This window comes from Antechinus flavipes, chromosome 1, assembly GCF_016432865.1.
Source record: "Antechinus flavipes isolate AdamAnt ecotype Samford, QLD, Australia chromosome 1, AdamAnt_v2, whole genome shotgun sequence".
Classification (NCBI taxonomy): domain Eukaryota; kingdom Metazoa; phylum Chordata; class Mammalia; order Dasyuromorphia; family Dasyuridae; genus Antechinus; species Antechinus flavipes.
Genome location: NC_067398.1, coordinates 70595717 through 70610465, shown reverse-complemented (window position 1 = coordinate 70610465; position 14749 = coordinate 70595717). Strand labels below are relative to the sequence as shown.

Here is a 14749-nt window from a genome sequence, read left to right as displayed (position 1 = left end):
TTGAACTCAGATCCTCCTGACTTTAGGACTGGTGCTCTATCCACTGCCCCACCTAGCTGCCCCTCTACTAAGAATTTGGGACAGGATTGGAATTAAAGTTTTCCTGATCCAAGTCCATTATTTTATCTATTTTTCCTCTATATCTCTCACAAAAGACATAACCTATTTTATTATTAGAACAGCAATAATTTTTTTTTGATTTCTCATTTTAGACATCCAACACTAACAGATTAAACTAAATCTATATGCTGTCCTTTCTATGTTAGGAAGTGGGATGTAGAAAAGTAGCTTTAGTAAGTCATTTATTCAACTAAAATTTACCAGTGCATCAGGGTAGGTATTGGGGGAGACTAATAAAACATGTTTCCTTAAGAAGCTTACATTCTACTAAGGAAAATAAGTTATATAAGAATAATTACAATATAAATTATATGTGTTAATGAAATTATTAAGTGACATGAATTCAGGGGAAAATAACTCCTGGCTAGAAAAAGATACCAGGGGAAGGTTACATGGAAGAGAAGGCATTTGTGTTAAAAATGTCTCCTTGTAAAACCCTCATTGTATATAAGGAGAATCTCTTTCTAGGAAACATTTTAGAAGATGCACAGCAACAAGGAAAATGAATCTAGTGTATGGAATGATTTTTTAAAAATAGAAAACTTTTTTCCCTATTTAGAATCTCCAACTAATTCTACTTACAATGCACTGTTTCTCATCGTAGATGATTTTGTTCACTTACTGTGGATAAAAGAATTTTAAGAAATCAGAAAAAATGAAATTATAATGATGGGGCTATATGTATGTTATCTATTCTGGAAACATGTCTTACACAAACAAGAAACACCTCAAATTAAAATTGTTCTTTTTATTGGTGGTAGTGGTGGTTAGAAAGGAAATATCTTTTCCCAAATAAAAACAAACACTTAATTGCAAATGGGAGGGTAAAATGTCTGAGCAAATGTCATTAATATTACTACTACCACTACTATTTCTTTCTCAGGCTTTCCTGACTCTGAGTGCCATGCTCCATCCTTGGACTATCTAGCTCTCTCTGTTTTGTAGGTAGGCAATGAATACTTGATAAAGTGAACAGAGGCAGCATAGTGTATGTAGATCAAAGGTTCTTAACTTGGGATTCATGGAAAGATTTAAGGTCTGTGAACTTGAATGGGAAAAAAATGACATTTTCATTTTAATAGAAATAGTTTCTTTAATTATTTTTCACATTTTATTTTATACAATGACAACACTATTCTAAGAAAGGGACAGCAGGTTTCACCAGCCTGCCTAAGAGGTCCTGTGATACAAAAAAACTAAAAGATCATCTAGCCTAATTGAGGGTTTAATATCAAGAGACCTGGTTGTGAATCCTACTTCAAAAACCTATCATAAGAAGCCATTTCCATCTTTGAAATCTGATATTATTAGGAGCCAAAGTGAATGAAAATGATACACTATACATGTATCTAAAAAATGAGCTTTTTTGTTCTCTTTTTATTATTAATCAGAAATGCTGACAAAGTACTGCATTATTTGTATCTAAGTTCTTTTATATGTCAAAAGACAGATGAAGCATCATGGGGAAGGCAAAATAAAATTAACATTAGGAACTGTTTTTCAACAGGAAGAAAAATGAATTTTCTACAAAAAGGTAAAAGTACTAGAGATATAACAAACAGACTTAGGCTGTGAATGTCAAGAAGTTCCTTCAAATTTCAGAGTCAGAGTTCTATGGGTGAGGTTAAGAAGCGCTCTGGGTCACAGAGCTAAACTCTACAGTGTCAAGCATCCGAGCAATACAAAGACAAAACAGGAGCTTTTTGTAGGGGATTCCCAAAAATGGAAATGAGAAAACTGTGTGAAGAGTGACTTGAGGGCAAAAGAGAAAGACCAGAGGTCATCTGATCAAGAAAGTACCTATTACAGAAGAAAGGGTCCTGCATCCAAAAGTAGAGGACCTGGACTTAAATTCTGGCTCTACCTGGGAAGTCAGGTCACATCATTTCTCTAGGTCTCAGTTTCCTTATCTCTAACAGAAAGTTTAGAGTAGATGACTTTTGAGGTCTCTTCCAAATCTGGAACTCAGAAACTATGAAGATAACCACAGGTTATCATACCAGAAATCTGAGGTCAGTCTTTAAAGTCAAGAGATTGGGGGTAGGGACCAACAGGGGTCTCTAGCTCACAGAAAGGCCATTTTGGGAATGATAATAAAACAGGTAAAGAGAAGTATTTGACACCTGTCAGATTGGCTAAGATGACAGGAAAAAATAATGATGAATGTTGGAGGGGATGCGGGAAAATGGGGACACTGATGCATTGTTGGTGGAGTTGTGAACGAATTCAGCCATTCTGGAGAGCAATCTGGAATTATGCCCAAAAAATTATCAAACTATGCATACCCTTTGATCCAGCAGTGTTTCTATTGGGCTTATATCCCAAAGAGATACTAAAAAAGGGAAAGGGACCTGTATGTGCCAAAATGTTTGTAGCAGCCCTGTTTGTAGTGGCTAGAAACTGGAAAATGAATGGATGCCCTTCAATTGGAGAATGGCTGGGTAAATTGTGGTATATGAATGTTATGGAATATTATTGCTCTGTAAGGAATGACCAGCAGGATGAATACAGAGAGGCTTGGAGAGACCTACATGGACTGATGCTAAGTGAGATGAGCAGAACCAGGAGATCATTATACACTTCGACAACGATATTGTATGAGGATGTATTCTGATGGAAGTGGATTTCTCTGACAAAGAGACTTAACTGAGTTTCATTGGATAAATGATGGACAGAAACAGCTACACCCAAAGAAGGAACACTAGGAAATGAATGTGAACTATTTGATTTTTGATTTTCTTCCCGAGTTATTTTTACCTTCTGAATCCAATTCTCCCTGTGCAGCGGGAGAACTGTTCGGTTCTGCAAATATGTATTGTATCTAGGATATACTGCAACATATTTAACATATATAGGACTGCTTGCCATCTTGGGGGGGGGGAGGAGGGAGGGAGGGGAAAAAGCGAAACATAAGTGATTGCAAGGGATAATGCTGTGTAAAAATTATCCTGGCATGGATTCTGTCAATACAAAGTTATTATTAAATAAAATTAAATTACAAAAAAAAAAAAAAAAGAGAAGTATTTGGAGAATACCAAAAGAGATGATACAAAGGATAGTGGAGAAGGGTCAACTAAGAAACAGAAGTCAACATGTGAGAATTTAAGTATGGTTTTCATATTTCTTTTGAGATTGAAGTAGTTATGGGTATCATGGTTTGAAGGAGAATTAAACCATACATCACTCCAAGAAGCCAGCCTATCATCTTTCAAAATAAATAATAAAGTAAGTCTCTTAACCCTTGGAAACTCATATATAATTTTGGATAGCAGGGTCCCACCCACCCAGACCCCTAACCTACCTAGTATTAGAATCCTGGAGACAGATGTATATAGCACAATACAAGGCAGATTTATACAAAAAAAAAAAAAACATTTCTTTGAAGAATTTTTCTCCCTATGGAACATTTTAAGCTTTGAAAACCACCATTGTGGAACAGTATGAAAGAGTTCCTTCTTTACTAGGAGCTCTATGTTTAGATGCTTCAAAGATTAGAAGTGTATGATGTGAAGGTGGGGAAGGAAGAGAAAATCAAAGAAATGGGGTGAGGGAGGAGTCAAAGTGCTAAGTCTGTCTTTGAGGGCAAGCATCTATTTCACATGTTTACCAGTGTTTCCTTCAACACTTAATATTTTAATTACCTGTGAAGACTCTATTTTCCTTTGGAGATCATAAAAAAGGAAGCCTTAAAAAAACCAACAACAAAAAACCAAACCAAAATGTAACAAAACCCAAACAAAAAAAATCTATTGGGCAAGCCTTTGGTCATTATATAAACAGATGGAGTAAATTCCCAAGGATAATCTTTCTTGAGATTATGAATTATGTTTTTTCAACCCCTTGCTTTTCTCAGTTTCCTTCATTATGATCACCTGCAAAATGGATCAATTCTACATCAGCCAACTCTCATAGAGTTGCTCGTTATTAGGATTAACTCTAATAAGTCAACTCTAACTCATATAGTAAAGAAATCAGATTTATATCAAATATTCCAAAGAAATAACACCAGGGCTCTAGGGATTTACAAGCAAAGCAGGTTCCCAACCGGTGGGTATAAGGAAGTGGGATGGTTTCAGCCAGAACATATTGAATGGTGCAGGAACAAATTCCTCCTACCACATTAAACATTACTGCATAAATACAAAAGTCTAGCTGTTAAAGTTCCTGGGATATATATGTTTATTTCCTAGTGCATCTACAGCCTGTGATATTCAGCCTGATCTCAAAGAAGTACAATTAGTATACCATGAGGTTCAATATTAACCCCTGATATGGATCTCTTTAAAAGAAAAAAAAAAAGTATGGAGTCATGAAATGGCTGATGGACACAAAGAAAGTCAGAGGGGTCCAGTAGCAAGGGCTGGCTAGTCTATATTTTCACAAAAGATTGCCATGGTTCAGCAATTCAGATAATATGTTGTAAACTACAAGAAATTAAACCACTTAAAGAGAAGATCCAAACCATTTTTGATTTAGAATGAATATACATTCCAACAACATGATACAAGCAATGAAATAGAATGAGTGAGGAATTACAGTTACCCTATATCACACTGAGAGTTTTTATATTCCAGAACCACCCGTTCTTCCCCTTACCTTTTCTGACATCTTGTCTTGACCAAATGCCTCAGTGCTTGGCAATGACGGCGTTACTGATGGTGTTGCTGAGGGTGTTGCTGATGGTGTTGCTGATGGTGGAGGAGGTGCCCTACGCTTCTTCATGTCTGACTTTACTGATGACACTCCTGAGATGTTGCTGAGGGACAGGGATGGACCCAAGGTAAGTGAACGGGAATTCACAGATGGGGAGTTGGGAGTAGTCAAGCAGCCCTGAAAAAACAAGCAAGCAAACAAAACCAAAAATGAGTTAAAATAATATTTTTCAAAAAAGTTGTATTTCAAAAATTCAAACCAATAGTTTGTAGTTAACATTCATTTTTTATCAGACTAAGAGTTCACATTATAACTTCTCTGGTAACATTAAAGTAGTGATTCTCATTGACAAAGGACTTTTGCAATTATTATTATTATTATTATTTTTTGGTAATTGTTGTTGTTCACTCATTTCAGTATTTTGACTCTTGGTGACCCCATTTAGGATTTTCTTGGCAAAGACACTGGTTTATCATTTCCTTCTCCACATCATTTTATAGATGAGCAAACTAAGGCAAACATGGTTTCATGATTTGTCCAGGGTCACACAGCTAATAAGTGTCTGAAGCTAGATTTAAATTTATAAAGAAAAGTCTCCATGGGTTCAGTGCTCTATCCACTGTGCCACAAAACAATCATAATGAAAAATAAAGCAAACTGCAATGGAAAAACACGAAATGGGTATAAAAAGTTACTATGAAATATCAGCAACCATGAATGATTTGTGTGTTAAAAGTGTCACAAAAGACAGCAAGAAATTGTTTTACCATAAAAGAAGGTGACCTATCCATCTACAGAGAGACTGTTCCAATAGTATCCACAAAATATTAAAAGAACCCAACAAGAGTCTCTAAGATACTTGGTATATCCATTATGAAAGATTAATGGAAAGGCAGAGATAAAAACTACACAAGATAGAAAAGGATGAATGAACTCTGCTCAGTATAGGATCACAGATCTATTGAAGCATTATTTCTGACTAACAGGATAAAACATTACACTAATATACTACTAAATTAATGAGTGAATTAATTATTTATAGGAAATGTACTGCATATAATTTTTGCATTTGTTTAAGGAAGACATGAAATTCATTTTCCCTCCTTCATTTTGAAAGCAATTGGATGGATTCCTTAGGAAGGATTTACGGAAAGGAATACATAATAATAGATAAGCAGAACCCTTATCCTCCGGAGTTCAAATTCAGTCTCAGAAACTAACTAGACAAATCACTTAACCGTATTCTGCTCGGTTTCCTCAGCCATAAAAGTAAGTTGGAGAAGGAAATGGTAAACTACTCCAGTATCTTTGCCAAAACAAACAAACAAATAAAATTACAAGGAATTGACTTTTTAAATTAACTAAACAAAAACCCCAAAATTGATAAGAACTATCCTAGAGTGGAGAGAGTAAATTGGCTCTGATGGACATTGCTGAAGAGTAATTGAGGTCACTAATACACTGAAGTACTACACATCTTATTATACACTTCTATACTGATTTAGTATTTTTATATTTTATCTTCTGTGTTATGTGCATGTCTATGTTTTATAAATTCACTGAGGAGGTCTACATAATGGCTCTATTCATAGTTTCTACCAGAACATCATACCCAATTAGATGCTTAATAAATACTTTTTTTCTTTCTTTTTTTTTTTCCTGCAGCTGATGGTAATGGTCAGTTTTGTCCTGAGATGAACCAATAGCCAAACAATAGACTCTTGAGGAACAACTAAGCTATTCACTAGACAAAGGGTATAGGTCTGGTGTGTCCATTATTAGCTGTCCAGAACTGAACTGGTTTTAAGCCTTAATGGACTCTGATCAATGACTGCTTCATGCCTGAAGCAAATCAGTCTCACAGGTTCACTCACAGCTCAGCAAAGTGTCAATGAATTCAAAATACAAGACATTTATTACTCACTTATTCATTTATTCCACGAATGATTATCAATATTTCAACAAAAATTTAAATGACTATTATGTACCACACAATATGCTATATATACTACAAGTGCCTATGACACAGAAAGCATCTCTCACCAAATTCAGATAGAACATTAGATGCCCTCTCAAATTAGTCTCTGATATTTCTTAGGCCTTTGATAAGTTACTCAGTTGTTTCAATATTAAGTCAATAGGAAAGCTGGAATGTAGGCAATATTGCTCAGTTAGTTAAATAGAACTGTTTTGAAAATCGCTTCCCCAGCTCTCCATTATTACTGTTTCCTTGGTTTTCTCATGACACAAAGTGGTGTTTAAAGGTCAGCAAGGAACAAAATGCTGTGTGCTTGCAAGAGTGATTTGGTTTCCTGTTCCCTGTCCACATTGGTCAATAAAAGTTTTTCAAAATGTCAAGTTCTTTTCTTGTATGGGTGTTGGAGCAAGGCTTCTCTTCCATATCATGTTGCCAAACCCAGAGATTTCAACTCTCTATCTCCTTATGACATTTTCCCACAGTTAATTTTTAAATGAAAATGTATCAATGTGATAGCTTTCAAAGCTAGAACTCTTAGATGTACACAGAGTAAAACTAATGAGCAGCAAAAAAAGGAAGATAGATTATAAAATCCTTTATATTCAGGATGTACAAGAGTTGATGCATGTCCAAGTGAAGTAACTGCCAGCAGAGTAGCTAGTACTTTATAAATCAATAGATCCATGATCTTGTTTGCAAGGCTACTTACAGCAATTTCACCCCTTTCCATTTTGTACAATGCTAATCAATGCATCTGCATAAGATCTATGTAGTAGGTCCACCCACTTTGCTGTCAAATGCAAGAATAAAAATTAAGAGTTTCATTTCACCCTTCCTTACAATACAAAATATTTCAAAGCAGACACATTTCTGATCTGAACTTATTAAGTTAGGGAGAATGAGTAATTACTCATTCCTCTGACATGTAAAGGGACTTTTTAAAAATGGTATTCCTCAGATGATTATGTCATTCTTTTATTTCACTTTTTTTATTTTGACCACCTCCCTATGAACCACTGGAATATAACTCAGATTACCAGGGATGTGTCTATTATTAATTTCAAAATTCCCCCTTTAGGAAACTAGACTGCCAAGAATTTTCAGGATGAATCCTTGTCTAGTAATTCTCTGCTCACTGTGTCCTAATAAAGAACTGAATCTATCTGACATCTAGAGGTAGAGATAAATCCCCATTGGGAAGAATATACATGTATATAAATGTATATACTTGAACTTGGATCCTTTTAACCTCATCTCCTTGTGCTATGCTACTTTTCATTCAGGTCTATATGAAAAAATGTGAATGTAAATAAAAAGTGAAAAATCTACTTATCTCAGGTCCACTAATTAATTTTCTTTTTCCTGGCTCTTTGCTATGACTTTCATAATTATGTTTTCAAGAATAAGAAAACTATACTAGAAAAAAATAATGTGACTGAAGGGAAACAAACACGCACATGTGTGCTCACTGCTTCCAGCCTAATCTTTGCATAGATTTCCACATCTCTGTTGTTGTTTTATAACTATTTTTAATTCACATTAAAATAATCTGGGAATGTTTCATTTAAAGCTTGAGTGACAGGTGAAAAATCACTATACTTCATTATACCTAAAATAGCTATAACCAGGTATTAACAGAAGTTTTGATAACGGTGTTTTTGGTTTTCTTTGAGAATAACAGACTTGGAGACAAACAGGCAGGGGTCACTTTTTGGACCATTGGTTCTTAATAAGTGAGCAATGTACAGCAAAGCAGCAATAGTTATCAAAGGATGCTGCTATCTCTGGTCTTATTTGGGTATCATCAGACTGACCTGTACTAAACGTGAGTCTGTATCCTGGAAACAGGTTTCCTTTTCCCCCAGAAATTAAACTGATAAGGGGGTCACCTACTGTGCTCTGTGGGAGAGAAGGAAGAGGGTACCTAGAAGGCTCTTGGAATACTAGATACGGATTTTAGGAATTCTGATTTGTTTGTCTTGGTTACTCCCCAAGGTCTTGCTTATAGTGTGTGCCCAAAATACCTGCTGAATGAAGAAAATGTCTAGATTCATAGGCTTCTAGTAGTTATACCTAATTTTGAGTGTCAGTGACATCCTGGTTCCAATCTCAAGGTTATCTTATTAATAAATATAAGAGATCCTTGTCTCCCTGGACCTTGAAGACTACATTAGGACATACAGCATTTTTATAAATATGTATTTTTGAACAATATTTAAAGCATCAGGTTTTAACCCTGTTTCACTTAGTATTTTAAATTATCTTTTTGGCTATGGTATTCTAAATAAGTATAGGTTAGTTTATATATACACAGAAATGCAGTATCAATAAGGTACAATAAGAAAGATTCCCATTATCAAATAATTAGTGATTATTTAAGCAATGGCACCTTGAACTATAAGAAAATACACACATACAAACATAATGACAAAGGTAGATCTTAAATTCAAACTATATATAATATATAGTTGTTTGATCATTTTAGTTGTGTCCAGCTCTTCATGATCCAATTTTGTAGTTTTCTTGGCAAAGATGCTCGAGGATTTTGTCATTTCTTTCTCCAGCTTGTTTTACAAAGTGGGTTAAGTGAGTTGCCCAAGGTCACACATCTACTAAGTGTCCAAAGTTGGATTAAACCTAAGAAGATGAGTCTTTCTGATTCCAAACCCAGTGCTCTACTCCCTGCAACATCCAGCTGCCCTTGTAGATACATATAGAGAGCTTAACAATATCAAAAATTAAATGTTTTAAAATTCTGTTCAATAAAATTATATATTTTAATACATATTTTTAAAAATTTGAACAATTAAATGTGATATGTTTTTAAAAGTGCTTTCCCCTCATTTTCAGATAATTTACATCTGGATTATACCACAAACCATTTAAATACACATCACACAATTTGCAAGTTGATGTCTAATTCTAATACTATCAATGAGAAACTGAGGCTAAAGAGTTATTTTCCTTTGTCTAGGCCAGGGCAAGAATCCAGGTCTCCACTTTCCTGATCCAACCCTCTATTTCACTCCCAGCAAATTATTTCCTTTTGTGGGTTTAAAAAATAAATCGAAAATAACACAGAACACCTAAAAACTCTAACATTTTCAGGAAGCAGGTGTTATGAGGGTTAGGAGGAGGGAAAATAGTGGTAGTGCTCAGAATCACTAATGTAACTGAATTGCTTTTTCTTCCAAAAACATGGTTTGGCTATCTTCCAAGATATGACCATGTGATGTAAAGCAGATCAGACAGACTGACAACATTATCCTTCTACCATTCAACAGGATCAGCTGAGCATGGCAGCATGGAGCTGTCAATGAATCTGACAGCTTCATCTCAATTTCTGGTGGGAAACGAAAGAACATGGTTTTCCATTCCATGGCTGCCAGCAAAGCACTAGGGGTCGGGGGCAGTCAAAGTTCCCTTCACAGAAGGTTGCTTATTAATGACATTTTTTTCTCCTCTTATTCTCACAGTACAGCCTTTCCTGAGATGGTCATTCCTTTAGTTGAATACCCTCGGCCAGCGTTCATGTTGTAGTTCTGGCATCCTGGGGATTTGCGTCAGTTCAGTTTAAATGGTGGACCTAGGATATAAACACCATGCCAGCTTATTTCAGCTCAAAGTTGCTGATAGGCAGAGAAAATGAATTTATGAATTCAGTTTTCATTGGGAGGGTGATGGGAAACAACAACTCTCTTGGCCAAGTTTCTTGGTGAGAGTATCTAAGGGATGGCATTTAAATTCTCAATGGGGAAAAATATGCTGAGACTTCTCATTTTGGAAGCGATTTCAACCAGGGGAATGTTGAATTCCTGCTAACAGTTCCATGCTATCTCTGATGGTTCTAACTATTAGACAGACTCTGGATAGATATTTGTTTTGTCATCGCTGCAAGCTGAAATATAAGCAAACAATGCCCAACCTGAAGTGAATTTGTTTTTAAATAATCTTAAAATACAAAATTTAGTGAGTTGATTGGACCAAAGTTAGAACTCTATCCATAAAGTCCATACTGTTGGGATTACCTTCTGACAGTGAAACCCATAGATATAGACTATGCTTTTTAGACTAGTTAATAACAACAATAGCTTTAGGAAATAATTAGTTTCTGGAAATATGGAAAGTTAAGGGATGTAGTGGACAGAATGCTGAGCCTGGGGTCAAGAAAAGTCATTTTGTTGAATTCAAAGCTGGTTTCAGACATTTTCTAGCTGATGTTGGGGCAAGTCGCTTAACCTTGTAAGCCTCAGTTCCTCATTTGTAAAATGAGTTGGAGAAGGAAATGACAAACCACTTCAGTATTCTTTTTACCTCTGAATAAAATTATTAGAATCACTAACTTTTAGAATTTGAAGGAATCTTGGAAATCATCAAGGACTGTTCTTTCCTATTCCTCTCTGCTTCATTTAATCATTGAAAATAAATCAATAGCTGGCAAAGGAAGAGCACTATTATTTATTTTCGGAGAGATGTGCCTAATTGCCAAATGGATTTACTACACATTTGTTTTCTTTTTTTTTTTTTTTTTTTTTTTTTTTTTTTTTAATTTTTTATTTAATAATTACATTATATTGACACTCATTTCTGTTCCGATTTTTTTTTTCCCCTCCCTCCCTCCACCCCCTCCCCTAGATGGCAAGCAGTCCTTTATATGTTGGATATGTTGCAGTATATCCTAGATACAATATATGTTTGCAGAACCGAACAGTTCTCTTGTTGCGTAGGGAGAATTGGATTCAGAAGGTATAAATAATCTGGGAAGATAAACAAAAATGCAGATAGTTCACATTCGTTTCCCAGTGTTCTTTCTTTGGGTGTAGCTGCTTTTGTCCATCATTTATCAATTGAAACTCAGGTCTCTTTGTCAAAGAAATCCACTTCCATCAAAATATGTCCTCATACAATATCGTTGTCGAAGTGTATAATGATCTCCTGGTTCTGCTCATTTCACTTAGCATCAGTTCATGTAGGTCTCTCCAAGCCTCTCTGTATTCATCCTGCTGGTCATTTCTTACAGAACAATAATATTCCATAACATTTATATACCACAATTTACCCAGCCATTCTCCAATTGATGGGCATCCATTCATTTTCCAGTTTCTAGCCACTACAAACAGGGCTGCTACAAACATTTTGGCACATACAGGTCCCTTTCCCTTCTTTAGTATTTCTTTGGGATATAAGCCCAATAGAAACACTGCTGGATCAAAGGATATGCACATTTTGATAATTTTTTGGGCATAATTCCAGATTGCTCTCCAGAATGGTTGGATTCGTTCACAACTCCACCAACAATGCATTAGTGTCCCAGTTTTCCCGCATCCCCTCCAACATTCATCATTATTTTTTCCTGTCATCTTAGCCAATCTGACAGGTGTGTAGTGGTATCTCAGAGTTGTCTTAATTTGCATTTCTCTGATCAATAATGATTTGGAACACTCTTTCATATGAGTGGTAATAGTTTCAATCTCATCCTCTGAAAATTGTCTGTTCATATCCTTTGACCATTTATCAATTGGAGAATGGCTTGATTTCTTATAAATTTGAGTCAGTTCTCTATATATTTTGGAAATGAGGCCTTTATCAGAACCTTTAACTGTGAAAATGTTTTCCCAGTTTGTTGTTTCCCTTCTAATCTTGTTTGCATTAGTTTTATTTGTACAAAGGCTTTTTAATTTGATGTAATCGAAATTTTCTATTCTGTGATCAGTAATGGTCTCTAGTTCATCTTTGGTCACAAATTTCTTTCTCCTCCACAAGTCTGAGAGATAAACTATTCTATGTTCCTCTAATTTATTTATAATCTCGTTCTTTATGCCTAGGTCATAGACCCATTTTGATCTTATCTTGGTATATGGTGTTAAGTGTGGGTCCATGCCTAATTTCTGCCATACTAATTTCCAATTGTCCCAGCAGTTTTTATCAAATAATGAATTCTTTTCCAGAAGTTAGGGGCTTTGGGTTTGTCAAACACTAGATTGCTATAATTGACTATTCTGTCTTGTGAGCCTAGCCTTTTCCACTGATCCACTAATCTATTTCTTAGCCAATACCAAATGGTTTTGGTGACTGCTGCTTTATAATATAATTTTAGATCAGGTACAGCTAGGCCACCTTCATTTGATTTTTTTTTCATTAGTTCCCTTGAGATTCTCGACTTTTTATTGTTCCATATGAATTTTGTTGTTATTTTTTCTAGATCAATAAAATATTTTCTTGGAAGTCTGATTGGTATAGCACTAAATAAATAGATTAGTTTAGGGAGTATTGTCATCTTTATTATGTTCGCTCGGCCAATCCAAGAGCACTTAATATTTTTCCAATTATTTAAGTCTGACTTTATTTGTGTGGAGACTTTTTTATAATTTTGCTCATATAATTCCTGACTTTCCTTTGGTAGATAGATTCCAAATATTTTATGGTATCAACAGTTATTCTGAATGGAATTTCTCTTTGTATCTCTTGCTGTTGGGTTTTGTTGGTGATGTCACATTTGTTTTCTTAACTGTTGACTGTATACATCATAAACCCCCAAACACGGAAATCTCAGCAGTCAATTATTCTTACAAGATTTTGTGAAAAGAATTTTGCAAACTTCTAAGTATTATATAAAGTGTGAATTTTTAATGGTATTATTCTGAATTGCTTGCTAATGCTACAACCCATTCCTACAGTTTGCCAAAATTCCAAGAAGGAAATATATAGCAATTATAGTAGATTCTATCCAAGAAACGACTATTACCTCTAATGATAGTCCACCAATGTTTGAACAACCCCCTTGTCCAGCTCAAATCCATGGCCACATTTTGATAACTAATTTACTCACAAACATATGTTATTTCATCAAAGCCCCAACTCTCTCACAGCATTCCCCATAATGAACATCTGCTGGAACTCATTTTTGTCTGATTGGCCTCTACCTTTTGGAGGGTCTTTTTATATCTCTCATTCATCTGCTTCTAGATAGTTTGGGACCTAGTTCTAGCTAGTATAAGACCTAGTTTATGACTCCCAGGAAACTAGACAAATAGGGTAATTAAGCAAAGTACTCAAATGGCAATTAAGGAATAGAAATGATTTAATGCACCTTCCAACTTCAGTTAGGAGGTGACATAATATAGAGGGATGAATGCTGGACTTGGAATCACAGACCCAGATTTTCAATACCATTGCTCACATTTACTATTGCTGTGAACTTCATCAAGTCACTTATTGGACTAAATAACTCTGCAAGTTACAGTATAATTGATCAACTCTATGATAAATCTAGGTTCCACATTGGGAGCTTTGAATACTAATGGAATCATCTCAGTCTAATAAATCTTTCCTTTATTCTGTCTTTCCCTCCTTCCCCCTCTCCTTTCTTTCCTCCCTCTGTCCCTTCTTTCCTCTCTCCCTCATTTCTTCCTTCCAGGAATTCCTCCCTCCCTTCCTCAGTCCCTCTCTCCCTCCTTTTTTCTTCCCTCCTTCCTTCCTTCCTTTCATCCATCCATCTATTATTTACCCATCCCATATTAACGTCTTTGATCCTAGAAATCTACTAAATTTCTGATTCAAGGAAGGCACCTTCATTGAATGGAAAAGCTAACAGCTTAATTCTGGAAAGCTACATTGAAAGCCTATAATATTGTACCAGTAAGAGCTCATTCCAACAGCCCATAGTTTCAAAGAAGTGGAGAGCACAGTAAGATAGTCTTTGAAGGCTCGATCCCTTATTCTTTCAAAATTTAGGATTCATTAGCTAAAACCTATAAGGCTTTTCCTTTTCCTGACTTAAAATATATGCGGATCATCCACAAATAAGTGGGAAAAAAACCAGGGAAGAATACAATTAACCTCTTGCTTAGGATCAAAAGTCACAACATAATTAAGCTATTAGAATTAAGCTGCCCTCCTCATTCTTTAGAGAAGCTAGTGTTGGGTCTATAGTCAGGAACTCCTGAGTTCAAATTTAACCTCTAGTTGTTTGAGCTTGGATAAACCACTTAATATCTG

General features: G+C 35.4%; 1 protein-coding gene across 4 annotated transcripts in view; it reads right to left on the bottom strand.

Annotated features, from left to right (window-relative positions):
• The window catches only part of COBL (cordon-bleu WH2 repeat protein), a 304356-nt gene that overhangs the window by 118694 nt on the left and 170913 nt on the right, over positions 1-14749 (bottom strand). For all 4 annotated transcript variants that reach the window (XM_051984152.1, XM_051984142.1, XM_051984161.1 and 1 more), the window contains one exon: positions 4717-4950. In XM_051984152.1, coding sequence (XP_051840112.1) covers positions 4717-4950 — 234 coding nt within the window. The remainder of the gene's footprint in view (positions 1-4716; positions 4951-14749) is intronic.